General features: G+C 50.6%; 7 protein-coding genes across 7 annotated transcripts; 2 read left to right on the forward strand and 5 right to left on the reverse strand.

The window, feature by feature from the left end:
• Window positions 1-930: 930 nt before the first annotated feature.
• Window positions 931-3,306, forward strand: N7458_008787 (uncharacterized protein; the record flags this gene model as incomplete). Its single annotated transcript, XM_056912169.1, has 7 exons — window positions 931-1,792; window positions 1,848-1,949; window positions 2,009-2,061; window positions 2,115-2,241; window positions 2,293-2,377; window positions 2,434-2,578; window positions 2,632-3,306. The coding sequence occupies 7 exons, from the start codon at window positions 931-933 to the stop codon at window positions 3,304-3,306; spliced, it is 2,049 nt and encodes a 682-aa protein (XP_056761018.1).
• Window positions 3,307-3,717: 411 nt separating this feature from the next.
• N7458_008788 (H(+)-transporting V1 sector ATPase subunit E) lies at window positions 3,718-4,567 on the reverse strand (the record flags this gene model as incomplete). Its single annotated transcript, XM_056912170.1, has 3 exons — window positions 3,718-3,868; window positions 3,932-4,443; window positions 4,535-4,567. The coding sequence occupies 3 exons, from the start codon at window positions 4,565-4,567 to the stop codon at window positions 3,718-3,720; spliced, it is 696 nt and encodes a 231-aa protein (XP_056761019.1).
• Window positions 4,568-4,946: 379 nt separating this feature from the next.
• On the forward strand, window positions 4,947-6,969 carry N7458_008789 (uncharacterized protein; the record flags this gene model as incomplete). Its single annotated transcript, XM_056912171.1, has 3 exons — window positions 4,947-4,988; window positions 5,046-5,276; window positions 5,365-6,969. 3 exons carry the CDS (start codon window positions 4,947-4,949, stop codon window positions 6,967-6,969), a joined length of 1,878 nt encoding a protein of 625 aa, XP_056761020.1.
• A 613-nt stretch (window positions 6,970-7,582) lies between these two features.
• N7458_008790 (uncharacterized protein) lies at window positions 7,583-8,005 on the reverse strand (the record flags this gene model as incomplete). The annotated part of the gene is made up of 2 exons (XM_056912172.1): window positions 7,583-7,845; window positions 7,897-8,005. 2 exons carry the CDS (start codon window positions 8,003-8,005, stop codon window positions 7,583-7,585), a joined length of 372 nt encoding a protein of 123 aa, XP_056761021.1.
• A 35-nt stretch (window positions 8,006-8,040) lies between these two features.
• On the reverse strand, window positions 8,041-8,746 carry N7458_008791 (uncharacterized protein; the record flags this gene model as incomplete). The annotated part of the gene is made up of 4 exons (XM_056912173.1): window positions 8,041-8,132; window positions 8,220-8,423; window positions 8,484-8,585; window positions 8,731-8,746. 4 exons carry the CDS (start codon window positions 8,744-8,746, stop codon window positions 8,041-8,043), a joined length of 414 nt encoding a protein of 137 aa, XP_056761022.1.
• Window positions 8,747-10,535: 1,789 nt separating this feature from the next.
• Window positions 10,536-11,446, reverse strand: N7458_008792 (Transcription factor of morphogenesis MCM1; the record flags this gene model as incomplete). The annotated part of the gene is made up of 3 exons (XM_056912174.1): window positions 10,536-10,808; window positions 10,879-11,013; window positions 11,207-11,446. The coding sequence occupies 3 exons, from the start codon at window positions 11,444-11,446 to the stop codon at window positions 10,536-10,538; spliced, it is 648 nt and encodes a 215-aa protein (XP_056761023.1).
• A 2,852-nt stretch (window positions 11,447-14,298) lies between these two features.
• On the reverse strand, window positions 14,299-15,885 carry gfsA (glycosyltransferase family 31 protein; the record flags this gene model as incomplete). The annotated part of the gene is made up of 1 exon (XM_056912175.1): window positions 14,299-15,885. The coding sequence occupies one exon, from the start codon at window positions 15,883-15,885 to the stop codon at window positions 14,299-14,301; it is 1,587 nt and encodes a 528-aa protein (XP_056761024.1).
• Window positions 15,886-17,932: the final 2,047 nt, after the last annotated feature.

Genomic DNA, 17,932 nt, shown 5'->3' on the forward strand with positions numbered 1-17,932 from the left:
CGCCCTAACAGACAGATTATTTTGGTTCAGCTATCTTGAAGATGTAACATTGTGACGCTCCCAGGAGCAAGTGTTTGGTTATGCGAATAGCAGGTCTTCCGTTTATTGCTACCTAATCTGGCGAGAATAGTATAGCATCAAAACCCCGAAAGGTCTTCATCTTAGTAGTAGGTGATCATAGAAGGGTATCTGAATTTTTATAGAGAGATCTGAAAGTATTCAATCAAAATCAAAGAAAATGCGAAGTTCGTCTGGAAAATCCAAAATTGCCTCTAGAGTTCCCCAAATATAGCCAAGTATCGGGCACGGAGAATGCTCCTAGGAGTATTAGATCTACAATAATTGTAATCAGCCAATTGAACGATTTTCACTAAATACATCCTGTTTACAATGGCAAGGATCGCCAAGGAAGTGGCAAATTTACGATATCCGCTCTTTGACTGAAAGGGAAAAACTGTACAAGGGGTCGGGCTAGCTTGTTGCGTTTTATTAAGCCTGCTTACTCAGATCGCCTCTCGGGAGGAGATTAGTAAGCAAATCTAGGATTGCTCAGGTCAGGCTCAGTGATCAGATCAGGGAGGCTGTGGTCAGGCTCAGTGAGCAAATCAGGATGCTCGGATCGGGCTCAGTGAGCGGATCACCCTTATTACGTAATGATCACTGAGCAGCTCAGGTCGCTCAGGGGCGTGCTCAATTCTACTCAGTGAGCAAAAGCGGCGAGAGGGTGAGCACTAGAAGGGAAGCAGACCGCCAAGAGTTGCCGGACAAAATCCGGTATATATGGACAAACAAACTCGAGAAAGAAATGGCTTCTGATCGCAATTACCTAATCGGGCAATAATTGAATCACGTGACTCCGCGCCACCTCTGGAGACGCGACGCGGAGTCGAAGGTGGGACACTCAGTTCAACGCACATCGCAACGCTTACGATGCGCACTCTCCGAGACTTTTTTATCCGAGTACCTGAACCAAGCCAGCCCATACGAGAGACTCGTTATGCGGCCCAGACGTTGGACGAAGTTCCGGCTTCGTCTCCGCTCTCAGAGCCCCCACGGTCATCTATAACGGTGGATCTCACCCAGGATGACAATGAAAAAGTCGAGGAGGACGTTCCCGCAGTCACTCAAAAAAATATACCACCACCGCGATTAGCCAGCGACAACAGATCAGAACCGTCTGCGCCAAACCAGAGCTTCTTGAGCACCGACTCAATCCCGCTGCCCCCATCACTAAATAGCAGCTTTAACCCATCGCAACGCATCCTCAAAGATGGAAAGGAGGTGGTCATCAGTTCTGATTGCGACGACACCGATTCTATATCCTCTTTGGAGGACCCAGACGTGCTGTTCGCTCCGAAGAACAAACCCAAGAATACTGGTCCTCCCCCGTCAAAGAAATACGAACCGAACAAGGCTCTGCTTGCTCGAGGCTCTGCGCCAAAGAAGCACAAGTACACCATCGACTCTTTGGTGCACGATGCAGTGGACGATGACGAGATTGAGGCTAATGTCGCAAAGGCCAAGGCAACATTGCAGTCACAGCAGAGTAGAGCTCAGGGTGGTCCTAGGGAACCAAAGAAAGGAATGAATGAGGACATGCTGGTACACGCTTTGGGTGGTGATTCTGACGAAGGACCGGGTCTTCAGCGTCTCATAGACGCTGTCCGAAGAACAGAAGCCCTCGAGCAGAATCGCATCTGGCGGTTCTTCGACCAGGGCCAGTTGACACCCGCCACGCCGAATTTCCCAAGTAGCATGTTTCCACCGGGATCACCTCTGGCAGGACTGAGAGGTTGCTCGCGCCACATCCAGCAGGCTTATCAAACACTCACTGACCTTTTTGATAGACCCTGACTCGCGTGTCCGGATCTTTCAGTCCGGCACCTTGGAGTATGCTGCGACGATGCAGAGTTTACCAGACGAGTTCCTCTCGTGGCTAATCCGGTCTAGTATGTCTATTACCTTCTCATCATCTTCCTCTTTCCGGTGCTAATATCTCTTGATATAGTTCCCCTCGAGCCCCGAGAAGAGTTGAGAAAGGCTTATTGTCGGATTTTCACGGTAAGTTTTAAAAGGCTGCTCTGTTAAGTCACTTCAACTGAGAATATACATAGCAAACAGCTCAAGTGCAAGCGGGCCCATTGGTTCGCGGAGATGAAATTGACGGACTCTTTCGTCAACTCGGAGCGAAGCCACGAGCATTAAGTATATGTGGACCTGTTATTGCAGATCCTCATGAACGTAAGATTATTGCTCGTGCACGGCCTGAAGGTTTCTAACTTCTTGTTGCAGCATCATTACAACCGCCACATGATAGGGAACGATCGGCATTGGTTTCCATCTTAAATCTGATCCGAGACATTGCGGCAGCAGAGCTGTTAGTCCTAGCCCTGTGCAACTAAACCCCAAGCCGCGAAGCTGACATATGTCCAGGTTTGACGATGACGCCCAGGCGCACGCCATTCATCTACTGCTTCGTATGTCCATAGATACGTCATTGACTGCGGACTGTGTGATACGCTCAGAGTTGCAGGGAACTTTGACTTCTCTCTTGGAATTTGGGCCGAAGCAGAGAATTGTATGTCTTGATCAATACGTTTGGAGTCTATGCCCAGTCGCTGACCGCAACAGGAACACAAAATCTGCACCACGATTTATGAAACTATCCAAGATCCACAGTTCCAGAGCCGTCTGTTACAACACATTCTTCCAACATCAACATGGGTGTCTTTGCTCCGATATCGCCTTGCCGTTTCATTTCTACTACAGAACCCAGGTCCACTGACCGAACCTCCCGAGGCAGTCCTTGATCTGCGGCGTATCCTTAAGCTCTTGAAGGATGACGCGCGATTTCAATTGAAAAATTACAAGGGGAACCCCGAATACGACTACGGTGACCTAGTCGCTCTCACCTTGCAATTGGAGGTTTGCATCAACTCGACGCTTTTCGACTTGGATTATCGCCAGGCGGACACGGAGGTGAAGTTCAATGAAGCAATCGACCAACTCGCTGCGCAGATCAAAAAAATGTTCACTTCCATTGAGGATACCGGTGCATCTCATCTCCAACGCATGAAGGCGAAGCAGGCGCTGGAGACACTGTACTATCGGATGCTATACTCAGTTCGCTCCAAGGCGCCGCCGAAGAGGACGCTGTTCAAAACCTTTCATAAGGAAACCAATCACAGCATCAAAGACATGTTCAGGAGGAATATTGCCATGGAGAGCGGAGATGGGGCAAGTGATGCTCCCGATACAGAACCTGTCGACGGCATGGCAATGCCCATTCGAAGACATAAGGAATAATCATACCCCATTGAAGGCGTGCAATAAAAGGCAGCTACCCGGTTTTAGCTGCTGCGGCGTGACTCGGATCTCGCTTTACTGGTGACATGTATACATAATTTACGACCGTGACGTGCTTTATGAGTATCAATTGAGCGAGGCATTTTTACATGCATTGTTTCCGAAACTTTCTGCAAACCGTAGATGAAATATCAGATGAACGCTCAGCGAAGACAGACCATATGCTAGGTCAGACATGGGATGTGCAAAGATAGGAAATAAGACAGAGACCCCTCCTCTTTATGGAGATATGGAGATGGTCAAAATGAGGCACATGTAGAACCCCAAACTATAAAACACAGAAACACCCGACAGCAAGACTCGGGAGAGAGTACCAAATGGAGAAATACAGAGAAAACCCAAGAAAGATGTCTAGTCATAGAAACGCCGGTTCGCGTTCTTTCCGAACAATGTCTCTCGCACGGCGGGGAGGGCATCAATCTCCAGGAGACGCAGACGCTCCTCGAAGGTGTTGTTGATCTCGATCTTGCCCTTGCCACCGACAATAACCACACCACCAGCACTGTAGAAACAATGTTGTCAGTACTGAAGCTCAATATTGCCTAGGGATAACAGTGTGACTTACGATCCCTCGGGCAGCGGCTCCGACTCGTCCAAAGTCGCAGTTACTTCCTTGCCAACGTTCTTCTTGAACTCCTTCGCAGCCTCCTCAATAGCCTTCTTCGCAGCATCAGCATCCTGCTTCCGCGCACGAATCTCAACCTTGTCCTCGTTCAGGTAGTAGAAGCCCTCGAGGATCAGTCCCTCCAGCGTGGTCTGGTATTTCTTCTTATCATCCGCAGCCACAGTCGAAACCTTCTTCCGAGCCTTCTCAAACAGCTCATCCAAGAGCTCTTGACGACCACCGAGCACGCGGAGACGAGTCCGGTTGGCAAGAGTCGAGCGGGTAATCTGCTGGGACATGGCAGCCTGCTTGAACTTCTTCTCGTAGAGGGTGTCGATGGCGGCGGTCTCTTGGCGGACAAGCTTGGACTTCTCGATCGCGAACTCCTCGTCGGCCTTGAGCTGGATCTCACGGGCTTTCTCGAGGGCCTCCTGCCGGATGAACGCGGTCATCTTGCGGAGCTCGCCCGCGACCTAGGTTTCGCATCGGACATGGTCAGTCACCGGGTCGCCTGCAGAGGGGTTGTACAGGGTAAGGTTCAATGGGGGGAGAGGACGGGTGTACCTGATCATCGGAGAGGGCATGACTTTGCGACATGATGGCGAGTTTTCAGAGGAAGGCTAGGGAGGAAAAGGAGTGATGGTCTGTCTGGTGGACGGAAGTTGAATGTCGAATGACGTGGGGAGGTGGAAGGGGAGGCGTGTCCAACTAAGCTCGGAGCCGCTGCTCTCCAACTTGCTTTTGCCTTGGCGTCCCATCCGCATCCAGTCCTCCTCCTCCGCACCTCCTCCTCTCCTTGTCCCTGGTTTCTCGCCCTGTAACCCTTTCTTTTTTTTTTCTCTCGTTGCGGCGCCTTGTCTGAACACTCCCTCCGAGTCCTCGCTCCTCACATCATGGAATCTGTACTTCGGTAGAGGTCCAGCTCTTGCGCTCTTACGCAGGCCCCCCGTCCGCGGCCGACATACGATACACTACGATGGGCAACCTCGGAGACTTGTCGCCGCAGGGCAGTATTGCGGTAAGGATAAAGAGACCAAAACTACACAAAAGCCGCGTACTCATGGACTATATTCAGGTCGGAGTGATCGTGGGCCTCGTCTCGACCAGCCTGCAAGCCATCGGGCTTACACTCCAACGCAAGTCCCACCTCCTCGAAGACGAGAAGCCGCTTTATGAGGGGCGCCGACCTCCCTACAAACGCCGGCGATGGCAACTGGGCATGGGCATGTTTGTGATCTCCAACATTGTAGGAAGCACTATCCAGATCACCACGCTGCCACTGCCAGTTCTCTCCACACTCCAAGCGGTCAGTCATCGTTATTACCTTCGGTGGTTGCTTTTTCCCAGGTCTGCAGGACCCAGGTTGACTAACCGTTATGATGAGTGGGAAATAGTCCGGACTAGTCTTCAATACGATCTTTGCGACTCTCATCCTCGGTGAACCCTTCACCCGCTACTCGTTTGCCGGTACAGGTCTTGTCTGTATTGGCGCCATATTGATTGCAACCTTTGGGGCTATCGGGGAGCCGGCGCATACCTTGAATCAGCTATTAAAGCTACTCATGCGACGTCCTTTCCTCATATGGATGGGCATGACCTTGGTTGTCGTAGGGCTTATCCTTGTTGGTTCGAAACTGTTGAAATACTGCATACCGGGATCGCGGGCGAAACCGACTGCGTCGGGGGTGTTAACGACGCATGTACAACGACTTCAGGGCCGGGTCAAACTCTTCCGGGGCATGTGCTATGGCGCTGTCAGTGGAATTCTATCGGCCCATTCGCTGCTGCTGGCCAAGTCGGCTGTGGAGCTGCTGGTCCGCACGGTGGTGGACCGCGTGAACCAGTTCAACCGCTGGCAGTCGTGGGTGATTCTACTGGGCATGATCGCCCTGGCTCTGACCCAGCTCTTTTACTTGCATCGAGGTCTGAAGCTCTGCAGTACTAGTGTGCTATATCCCTTTGTGTTTTGCATCTACAACATCATCGCTATTCTCGATGGCCTGATCTATTTCAGACAGGCCTCTCAATTAGCAGGTTTCCACGCAGGCCTGATCGCATTGGGGACGATCATTCTTCTTGGGGGTGTGCTTTGCCTGTCATGGCGCCTGGAGGATGTGGACAACACTGCCGCTATCACGGTCGCGGGTCCCACGCAGACCGGGATCGGGCCAGGCATGGCAGTTGTTGAGGAACACGACACCTTGTCAACCGGACTGCTGGATGGTCTTGAAGATGAGGAATCACATATCGGAGAAAGGGAGCCGTTGCTCCCTCGCCAGCGACACTTTGCCTCTTACCAACGGGGCCGAGCGCCCAGTCTCCCGCTCATACCACCCATGGATCGACATGAAGCTGCAGATCTCAACGCCGCTTCCATTTGGGCCGAACTCGATGATTCCGACTATGACGTTGCAGATCCAAAATTGCGCTCTTCACTTGAACGACCTCGTAGCTCAAGCAGTAGTGCAGCTCTGAATGGGCCCAAGCGCGGTCTTTTACGACACTCAACCACCGGCCCGATATCGTATCATCGCCCATGGGGATCTCGTCGTCCTGGCCTGTCAATACAACCTGGGCAAAGACGGTCATCTGCTCCATTGGCAGGATTGATGGGGGCTCAACGCCGGTGGCGCAGTGCCTGGAGCCCTGTCACTGCCTCGCCTGTCTCGCAGGGAGTTCCCAGTTACGGCACCATACAAGAAGACGACGGTGTTTCTCCCGGCCGTGTTGAATCACCTACACCACAACCAAGGTCAACATTCAATATTCTCGCGGGCCCGAGAAGGACGTTGGCGGGTGCCTGGCGGAATGGACGCCAGTATCTACATCGATGGACGAGCCCGCAGGCGGGCAGTCATGACCATCCCAGTGTCAGCGCCAGTGCCCGAGACGGGTCCTCATCTCCATTACTTCCACGATCTGAAGCCGGCATACCACAGGCTGGGGATACAGACACCCATCATCCAAAGCAAGCATCCGGCACGCCATCGTCACTGTAAAGACTCGAGATTGTTCTTCCCATTTCTTATACATCCCGTCTCCTACACCTAGCCTCGCCTTTCCCAGCCTCAATATATACCCTGAAGACTCATACTTCGCTTTTTACTATCTTTGACCTGTACAGTACGGACACATGCCTTCCCCCAGAATTAGCAGCGGGAAAGGAGGTATGTGTTTTCCAATCACTTGGCAACCAAGCAACAAGAATCATGGAAGATGGCTTGGCTACTTTCCCCGGTGTGCTATTAGCTGTCCAAGATACTACGATACGATACCACTTTTTCTTTTCTGTTTTTCTTCTCTGATGTACGTTTGAATGAACAGTGAATGCTCCATGCATAATATGGGTCTATCTATGTAGAGGAAGCACAAATTCTAGTTCTCGCTCTGCCTGTCAAGTCTTCAATAAGACCATACTAGACGATCATCATTCAATAGTTTACCTACTCACCAGTGAGAGAAACAACATCGTGGAATGCCTATTCATATACAGATGGATGAGATCTGGGCTAGTATCTAACGCACTTTATCCGTGGATTCATCCCAAGTTCCTACCAAATAGCAACCCACCGATCAATACATCAGCAACCACTCGAAAACCCGAAACCAATATTAACCCCCGACAAATCCAAGCGTGCCCCAGTCTCTAGAGGTTTCAATGAGCTCATGTCGAAACGCAACGGCGCCGTCTTTCCAGGTTCTGTAACTATACAAAACGGGTCGAAACATCCCTTCGTCCATTGCCCTGGGGAGAGCAAGTCTTGGAACAAGAAATTTAGTACAAACTTCGTCGGTCTTTTTGCACAGCGCGCTGTCATCCACCCTTAGAGCGGATGACGGGGATGTTGCACCCGTGGCGAAGTCTGGAACCTTACCTGTATACTAGAAGGCTGGCTCTATGCTGGATGACTGCTAGTTAATAAAACCCGTTATTATCGAAGGTTCATTATCCGAAACGAATATGTTCCTTTTGTGTAGATCGGGATGAAATAAGGTCGGCGACGCCGTATCGTGAATGCGACTATCAGCGGACATAGCATGTAGCACAGCACAACCCTGTTCGAGAAGGTCTAAATGTGTCTGTACTGATCCATGATAGGATGGTCGATTTGGAAGTTGAGATTCCCTAGGCGGAATCCTTGAAATTCCTGCATCAATGAGGCTATAGGGAAATGCACCGATGGTTAATCCTGTATCCCCGAGTCTTAGCCCTGATCTTCTCAATTAAAGAGTGAAATAAACAACTCACATAGGCCTTGGTTGGGAACTGTATGCTGGTAGTACCTGTGGTCACCGTAACTCCAGTACCTTGTTCCACAATGGGGTCCGATGCAGAAGTCTCCATCTAGCGGTAGCCTAGAGGAAGGCTCGAATAGCGTTATTACAAAATATAAACTTCCATATGCCGGAAAGTTGATCTCGGCCGTCTCCCTAAGCTTTCTGTAGATAGCATCTATACATCTTACTTTCTAATCACCCGACATATCGGGCCACTTATGCTATAGCTGAATACCAGCCGCATGATCTATGATTATGTATTCGCTTCCAATACTGTTTGCCGCATCGTCGCTCCAGTCAAGAATTTTAGGAATCGGAATGCTTGTTTTCGCTTGTACTATATTGCATATATCGTTAGCGAGAGTTGATTCTTCTCTGGTTTGTTGTTCCACGCATAATATTGAATCGTTGCTACTTCGGAAGCAGTAGTTATTTTTGCGGGTCCTGCTAAGGGAAGGGAAAGGGTAGGCGCGCCACGATACGCAAGCTGTCGTCCATAATGAAAATGAACACCCTATTGAAACCGCCCATTTTTTTCTCATAATCCTTGATAGATTTTGTCCCATTAAATAAGTCCACTATCCTCTGGCAGAGTTTGTCAAAGTTTAGGTCAATCCGGCGCATCTGGCGTTGATGTTTGTCGTTCCAGAGCCATCGACCGCTTGTATATGAGTGAGCATCAAACCCTAGAGTTCTATTATTATCGATAATCGACATGTTATCATTCATTGGGCTTACCATATCTCGTTGTCTGGTCCATTGCATGCCTCGAGAACGACTGCACTCGACTAAGCTTGGAAAAGGAGGGTCCAAACCCAACGCCTTGACTGAGAGCAGGGTGGATATAATAAGACTGCCGAGGGTACTTGGTCAGGAAAAAAGGCGTTCGCAACATTGAAATACCTTTGAGAGGATCATTGTACAAAAAGTATAGAGAGAAGTATCGGAGGAATTACCTTTATAATCGTTCTAAGGGAGGCTGACTTAAAAAGTTTGCCAAGACCGGACCGGGGTAGGTAGGAACAAGACTGCCCTTGAAGGATTAAGCATCTGAGATTAGAGCAATCAGCTGAAACTGACGAGGAAAGAGCCAAATACCAGCGTTGTTGGCTATTTGATTAATCGATATCATCACACAGACTGGAAAAGCTTCTTCAATGATCGGTCATTCAAGAAAATCAGGGCTTTGTATATCCCACGTAAACTGGAGTCCAAGTACACAATCCACGGAGAGTGAAATCTAGAACATGACTATACTTGATCGATGGACTACAAGATAAGCAATCATATCATAAACAATAGCATTAATCCCATACATCTCAATCTCCAGCGATGGCACCAAGACATAACAATATCCAAACATCATCACCATACCATACCATACCAGATACACGAAGAGAGATACAAATACTATTCCCAGGACTGTGCTAAAGCCCCCAAGCCAGAGCAAAACATCACAGCGTAGCCATTCCAATACGTAGGTGTAAGCAAGACACATTGCCTCTCCAAACCTGCGCAGGTGTGTGTGACGCAAGCGAGGACATGGGGAGATCACCGGGATAGAATAGAGGTAAAACACATCGGTTGTTGAGATTAGACACTTGGGAAAAAAAAAAAAAGGCACAGGGAGATAAAAGTTAGGAGAATTGGAACCAAGCAGAATCAATAATGGTCGTATGAGATAATAGCAAAACAAAAACACGAGAGGGTGGAAAACTTCCACATCGCCGACAAATCAGTGCACCACGAACACCACCATCCTCCGCCATTTGATCTAGGTAGAGGGGGCAAGGGGGGGAAATCAGAAACCAGCAAGAATAGCGTTCAAGTCCAGATTCGCAATTGCGCTTCTTTTCTTTTTCTTTTTCTTTTTTTTGTGCATAAGATTTTCCGCATGTTTTCCTGTCATGGCTTGAAAGTCCAAGTTCACTAGAAGAAGGTTTGTTACCAACCCCTATTCTTGAGTTCAAGGCACAATACCATAAGAGACCGGATTTCGGGTATCAAAGACAGACTGGAGATAATATCCAGTAGAGTGTTTGACAATATACACTTCACATGTTGGAGTGGCAGAGATAAAGAAAACACAATAGTGCCATTCTCCACGAGGGAGGAGGGGGGAAGAGGGAGAGAGAACGAGAGGGGGAGAAGGGACGAGGGATCAGCATGGATGGACGGGTATCAAATGAACGCGAGAGAGTTGGATGTGCAGGGGGAGAAAACAGGAGGCAAGACACAGTACTTAGGACCCCGTCCCCAGCGGCGCGTAAAACATAGAGGAAGTTATTTACGCCGTGGGTTGGTGCTGCGGGGGCATGCGGTTACCCACTGGCATACCGGGATACTGGCCACCTGCTTGCTGTTGCTGCTGAAGGTTCTGATAGTAGGCCATCTGCTGCTGCTGCTCGTTGGTCATGTAGCCGGGGTGCATGCCAGGGCGGGGCATGTTGGACTGCGGCGCGTTGACATTGTGGCCGACATCCTCGGGGGTCTCGGCCGGGACATCGGGAGCATCGACACCATTCTCATTGGTGGTGGGATCAGGCGCGTTCAAGCATGCCTATAGGGTAAAGTGTTAGTCGACCGGGGAGAGTGGCGATAACAAGAGCAATTCGATGGCGTCGACATACCTGAATGAGGTTCTTGCCCTCGGCCTTGGTGACGAGAGGCTGCAGCTTGGGGGTGGTGAAGGTATAGACGAGACCCGTCTCAGAGACAACCAGCAAAAGCACTTGGGTGCCGGTGAGAACGGACAACTCGTAAGCCTATTTGGGAAATTGAGGGATTCAAGTCAGCAAACAAAGTATATAAAATGCTATCATTGTTTTGATCTTTTTTCCCAAGCGACCGAGTCCACATCGCGACTCGGCACGTTCGAACGTGTCCAGCATAAAAAGAGGAGGAGGGGTGAACAGGGAGAGGAAGTACGAGTGGTGTCGCGACGGGGGAAGCACGTACCTTCTTCATGATACCAGCCTTCCGCTTGGAGAAGGTGATGTGGCGACGCGACTTATCCTGAATAAACTTGATCTCAATCTTGCGGCGCTCACGGCCGGGCTTGTCGTCATCATCATCGTCGTCCTCGGCGCTCATGCGGTTGCGCTTGGTGCCACGGGCATCGGCGCCGTTACCAGCCTGCTGCAGCTCATCATGCTGGCTGGGGGAGAGTTTCTCGTCGACGGCAGCCATGTCGGCCATGATGGAAGGAGGAAGAAAAGAAGGAAGGTGGGGAGGGGGAGCAGAGATAAGATGAGTGATTCAGAGAGTGAAGCACGTTCAGGACGAGGCAGTTGAGAGCAAAGGGTTGGCCCAAAGGGGAAGGGAATCGAAGAATACCCAATCGAGTAACGCGTTTTGGGATCGCAGGGTTGGAGAAGGAAAGGAAGGGGGGAAGTCGAAGAAGGCAAAGTGCGGCGGACGAAGGGGCAGGCGGTCAGTCACGTGTGGAGTACGGTATCGGACGGGCAATACCGAAGTGGGGCCCGCTGGGAAGCTGACCAGTACTTGATGTGCAGGAGCAGGATACCTGTACGCTACATACAAATTGCATATCTCCCCCCAGTACCCGTCCTGGTATCCCCCTCTTCCCAGGGGCGATATCGCTCTGTTTCCTGACGGTATCCCCCTCCTCTCGTTCGGCCACACTCGCTCTGATTGGTGGCTCCTTCAGGGAGGGCCACCTCACCGCGCTGGACTGCACGCCCCACGGCCTCCGCTTGCATCCGCTTCGAGGCAAGCGTAAACCCAATTTCACTGGCTGGTCTGGACTCGAGCTGGAAGCCTTGTCTCAGATGTGAATGAGGGGGAGATGGTGAGTTCACAGAAGAGGAAAAAGGCAATCCATATCACCCTCGGTTTGCCTTATGCATAATACTTACTTTATTCTTTCTTCACGCGAGTCTATATATATACCCTTTATCCTACACCCATTCTCTCGCCCTACTGCTGTTTGCCTCCTTCGTACTACCTGACAGGCTTCCCCTCTCGAGTTTCCATACTTAGCCGCACCTCTCCAGCTCCAGCAGTCCTGCAGTCCTGCATTCCCACATACCGATCCGCTCCCGGGTTTTGGCCCCCAGCCAGCAACGCTGCCGATCTCCAGCGATGCGATCGGGGAAATTCCAAGACAAATAAGCAATCTCCCTAACTAACGAGCACTCCCACGGAATCAGAATCCTCAGAACTCGTCCAGAACACCTCTTCCCCCCCCCTGCTCATCCCCCCACTAAACGGATATCCGTCGGAGAAACTCAACCCATTTTCTGGTAACAAAGTATACACAAAGTACGGAGTCCCATATTACCCATTAAATTAACCGAAAAAAAAAAATGTAAGCTCATATTTCTCCGTTTGGACAATGCTGGCACGCATCCGGCAAGACAAAAGTACTGCACATAAGCCTCTCAGTACTGTACAGTAAGTACTCCGCTGCGATCGCGGGGAAATGGAGACCACAGAGAAGGAAGGAAGACTCGCCAAGTCGTACAACAAAAAACCTGCGGTGTACTACTCCCCCCCCCCCCCCCCCCCCCCCCCTTTTCCCCTTCCCCTTCCCTTCAGCTACTGCAATAAGCTTGCATTTATCTCAATGGCCCATCCAAATTCCATACTCTGCAGAAAACAGATCGAAGAGTCTGTTTTCGGAAACCCTTGCCCGCTATAGCTCTGAGGAGAGGCCTCAATCGAGATCACGATCACATTCAACGGAGGCATGAAGGCATGCGCCACATAATGGAGGTTCCTGTCTAAACACGCCGGAATCTGATCTCATTCCGTCTCTTTTGCTTCCATCGTCAGCGTAAATACATACTACATAGCATGTAAGCTTCCACGGTCATGCTCCCACGGCCAAAGTACAGGAAAGAATATAGGACGGGCAGAATATGTCAAGTATCTAGAGCAGCGACAACAGACTGATTATTACCCTAGTTATCTCCGATCTCTCATCATTTTGCCCGTTTACCTCCAGGGCTACTCGCTGGGGAAACCAACTCCTGTAAGACTACACAAGGCTCCAATTGCCGAATTGATGCATGGATCCATGCCAAGTACCGACAGATATCATGCTTGAGCCTAAACCCAGAAGATCCACGAGATCCGATCATCCTTGGTTAGCGGGCCGGTCCGAGAGTAATAGAAAGGACATTTTCCATTCCAGCAAAGGTACTGAATTACTGGTCGATCTCACATGGACAAGCAGAGTCCGAGCGTATTTGATGCTTGCGATGGTTGTGGCACAAGCCCTGTGCCTTAAACTAGTCTAGGCATATTTTCCGTACGCAGAATTTGACAGAACTCATCATATTCTTCACATAAGAACAACAGTTCAACGCTAATCACCAACGGAGACCCAAGCACGGCCTTCGGTTCTCAAGTCTATTTTTACAAAGCAATGCATGGGCATGGATAAAAAGAAGCCGCTGCCTCTCTCTCTCTCGTCCGCCAAGTCACAACGGGGAATCATGAGAGAAGCCAATAAAGAGGAATCAACAAAGAAAGAAAAAGGGAAGGACGAAAAAGCAAGCCAGAGAAACACGGGGTGAGAGAATGACGACTCAAACCGCAGTGTAGCAGGCAGCTTAAAACAAGTGTAGAAGGTGGTCTGTGAGGTGGCGTTCAACAGATGGGATATAGAGGGAGTACATAAAACCACCTAGGGCTCCTGCACCTGAATGGACTCCACCAATGCCAACGCCGGATAAATGAACAATCAGGAGGACGCGGAGTTCAGGTCACGATCACGAGTCTCATCCGGGATCAAGAGGGAAATAAAAGGTCGTGGGAAGAAAGGTAAATATGGATGCAAAAGGGATTGGCGTCGTGATGTGGTGGGGAAAATAAAAAGAAGGGTGGAGAAATAGTCGAACAAGTAATAAGAAAAAGAGAATGAATCATGTGCAGTGAAGTAAAGATGTGGGACGACCAAGAGAAGGAAAGAGGAAGAAAGAAAAATACGAAACCCTCAAGGACCAGCCTTGTAATCACTTGCGGAGTTGTTCTTTCTTCTTTCTTCTTCCTCTTACGTGACGAGCAAGGAAAAAGAGAAAAAATCATTGCTGGTAGGTACCCTGGATGTGGTGATCAGAAAGACCACCGCCACCACCACCCGTGGGACCGAGCCAAACAATTTCGATCACACTGTGGCCCTCATCTTCCTCACGCACGTAGAACTGGTGCACATTGTCACCGACGACGTATGCATCGTGCAACAACCACCGGTCCTTGATGACACCTTCATCCTCCGCGGGACGCAGAGGAGCCAGACGCTCCTCGAAACCACGGGGGTCCTCAGGCCAGGTCTTCTCAACCGCATCAAAGTTGATGGCGTCGTCAGACACCGTGGAATCGTAAGTATACTTGACCAGAGAATAACCATTGGTCAGGACCCAGAAGTGGCGGACCGACTCGCCGGTTGCCTTGTTGATGGTCTCTTCTTGGTCGAAGATCCAGCGACGCAGCACCGATTTCCGACCGGCGGCAGCAGCCACGGTAGTCATCTTCACCACGTCCTTGGTGTACCAGGAGTTCCAGTGGTGCATAGTCTCGATCCTGCGGCCAGACTCATAGACACCATCCACAGGGTCAGTCATGTCCATCTGGTACAGCGAGGGCCAGAGAGTCAGAGGAGTGTCACCGAAGCGCTGGATACACTGGCCAAGCTTCTGGTCACCGGGCTGCTCACCCCAGGACTGGCACTCGTCGTAGTACTTGTCGAGCACGTCCAACAAAGGCTTGGAGACCAAGACACCGGCACCACCGAAAGCGATGTGGCCGAAGGTCTCGACTTGCCAGCTGGCCTCGGACAGAGATCCAATATAGTGCTTCTTTTTCTCATCGAACAGCTTCAATTCCTTGGCGATGGTAGGTAGAGACAGGAAGAAAGTGTCGTCGTCGCTGAAACCGACCCAGGTGGTGTGAGGACGGTGCTTGCGAATGTGCTCCGAGAAGGCCTGGACCATGCCGAAGTAACGGGCAGTGAAGTCCAGCGGGGAGGCCTTGAGAGTCAGATCCAGACCACGGTTGCGGAAGTAGGTCTCCTGCTTCTCCAGGTCGTCGTCGGACTCGGGAACTAGAACAATCAGGCCAGCCTTGGTGTTACCATAGCTGTATAGGAGCGAGGGAAGAAGACGGTCGAGGCGATCCACGGTAGTGGCCAGGCCGAACAGGAGCTTGGACGTCTCCTCGACATCATCATCGGCAGCCACATCCACGTCGATGATTTCGGGACAGACAAAGTTTTTCTCTTCGTTGTTGGGAGAGACAACCATACCACGCTCCATCTGAACCATGGGAGGGATCACGGGCTTCTCAATCTCTTCCAGAGTGTTGAACTCGGTTTCGGGGCTGACAATGCGAGGGCGGAAGTAGGCACGGGTGTAGTTCTTGCGGGGGAGCCATTCGGAGAAGGGAAGAGGAGCAGCCAGCTTGGGGTCAACTTCGCAGGTGCGGATTGAGGGGTCCGAATCCTGAGCAGGGCTACCTAATTGCGTCTGGCTGCCACCCAAGTTGACACGGTCCATAGGGTGCTTGAAGCGGAGCAGGGCCGACCGATCGTAGCGTTCCATGCACCAGAAGAAAACGCCAATCGACACCAGGGCGATCAACGGAAAGACCGTCTTTAGCCGGAAAAGAGGCATCCTGACGGTATTATGCGAAGCCGATTTTTCGAACATGTACGTCAAGTTTGAATCGACAAAAAAAAGCGAGGGCGGGGAGGGAGAGCGGTATTTTTGTGCTTGGCGATGCGACACGTTCGCTTCAAATTAAGATTCTCTTATCAGATGGAATTGGAGCAGGGTTGAATCAAGCGAGGATGTCGTGTTCCCGTAGAAGAATCGTGAAGCCAACAGGAGGAGCAGAGCACCGAAGACGATTCTCGAAGCGAATGTGGGTGACCAGAGACTGGCGTTTAACGAATGACAGGCAAATCAAATGCCGAAATCAACGAGAGGCTGGCAGCGTCGGGACCTGCGACACGGTCCAAGAAGGTGTGGGAACAGAAGTGGTCTTTTGGGGGAAATTTAGGCGCGGTTGACGGGGGTTGGTGTTTGCCGGAGGAAGGTGAGACGGGGGGAGAGGAAGCAGACGAGAGATCAACGCGGCTGGACAGGGAGTCCAGGGCGAGAAGCAGGTCGATGCTGGAGAGGGAGGAGGGGGAGATCGTAAAGGGTGTTGGAAGGTGTGAAATGGGAGGAAGAGGAAAAAAGGGAGTAAGAGGAGGAGGAGCGTAGAAGTAGAGTGGAGTGGATTGGGACGTGGCCAGGTGATGGGTGAGATGGGTGATGGGGGTGATCGGGTTTGGTCGTGTACGAAGCCACGCAGTCGTGGGAATGCACCGTCACCGTATTACCGTAACTTTGCGGGCGCGTGGGTCTGTACCCGCTTGAGTGCAGAGGACCTTGCGTATACAGAGCAGACCACGGAGTATATAGGAATGGATATAATGGAGGATTGGCAATAACCCAAGGTATAAAAGTATAGTATATATTGATCGATCTTTTATTTTGATTTTTATTTTTCATCTAATGTGTTCCGAGATGCCTGGTTTATATCTTTGTCACCTGCTCCTCGCTTGGAGTTGTGTTGATGCCCGTACAAGAATGCTGAAAATGATCATCCCATCGTGTCCCATGGGCCTACCAAGAAAAAAATAACGCCGATCGGCACTCGTAGCTCTGTCCGGTCAGGTTGGTCAAACATGGCCCTTTCTGAGCTCCATACTGGTCTACTGAGCCCGTTCCGATAGGGGGATTGGCAAGAGGGTCCTCTGAGATCATCGCATCCAGGAGATCCGGATACGGGTCGAGACAGGATCTCCGTGAGTGTCCTTTTCCGCTGGAGATGGGTTGGCATTGTTCAAACAACAGGATCCATGAGCCCGTCGGAGCACCGTCCGACAGGTCCCTACTATCGCAAGATGATCCGGCCTAGGAAACACTGGTTGTGTGAATTGCCCCGTTTTGGTCCTACCCAAGATCGACGGCATACGACTCTACAAACTTCATACCTACAGTAGTCCTGCTGTTAGTTACATAGAAGATGGACGGTACAAAGGTGTCATTAGGACCGCATAGGAAGCATTCGACCAGACTTCCGGAACATTCCAATCAAATACCCCGAGGACCTCATCGTCATGATGCCGTGGTTGTCGAGATGACCGTGTATAGATCACGTCACCTGGAGTGTGTACATACGAGGACGGGGCTAAGGTATACTGTTCGTGATGGACAGTAGGATGTATAGAAAAAGATATGCAATATACTGTACACACGATCTCAGGCCTGAATAATACGTGTCAATTTCTCTTGTGTCGCATAGAAAGTAGACTGGGTAATGATTGACCAAGTATCAACGAGGAGCGTTTAGTTGCAGCTGAGATGGCACAGAGCCAGTCAGTAATAATGAAAGACCGATACCATACATAATGTAAGTACACCATACGCATAATAGGATGTAATTCACCTGGTAGATTGAATAATTGTGCTCCATAGGTAACAATACTAATAATCGTCAAGTCCCAATTGCAGGCCGAACATCAGGAAATGATCGGAAGGTCGATCGATTCTGGTGTCCAGCGGCCACAACCAGTCAGAAGCCGTGAAAGGCCAGTCAGGGCCAAGCAGGCCATTCAGATTCCTTCAGAGCCAGTCAGGACCCGGTCAGCGTGCGTTAGAGTCTTAGAGG

Source organism: Penicillium daleae (assembly GCF_028827525.1).
Source record: "Penicillium daleae strain IBT 16125 chromosome Unknown utg000008l_segment0_segment0, whole genome shotgun sequence".
Classification (NCBI taxonomy): domain Eukaryota; kingdom Fungi; phylum Ascomycota; class Eurotiomycetes; order Eurotiales; family Aspergillaceae; genus Penicillium; species Penicillium daleae.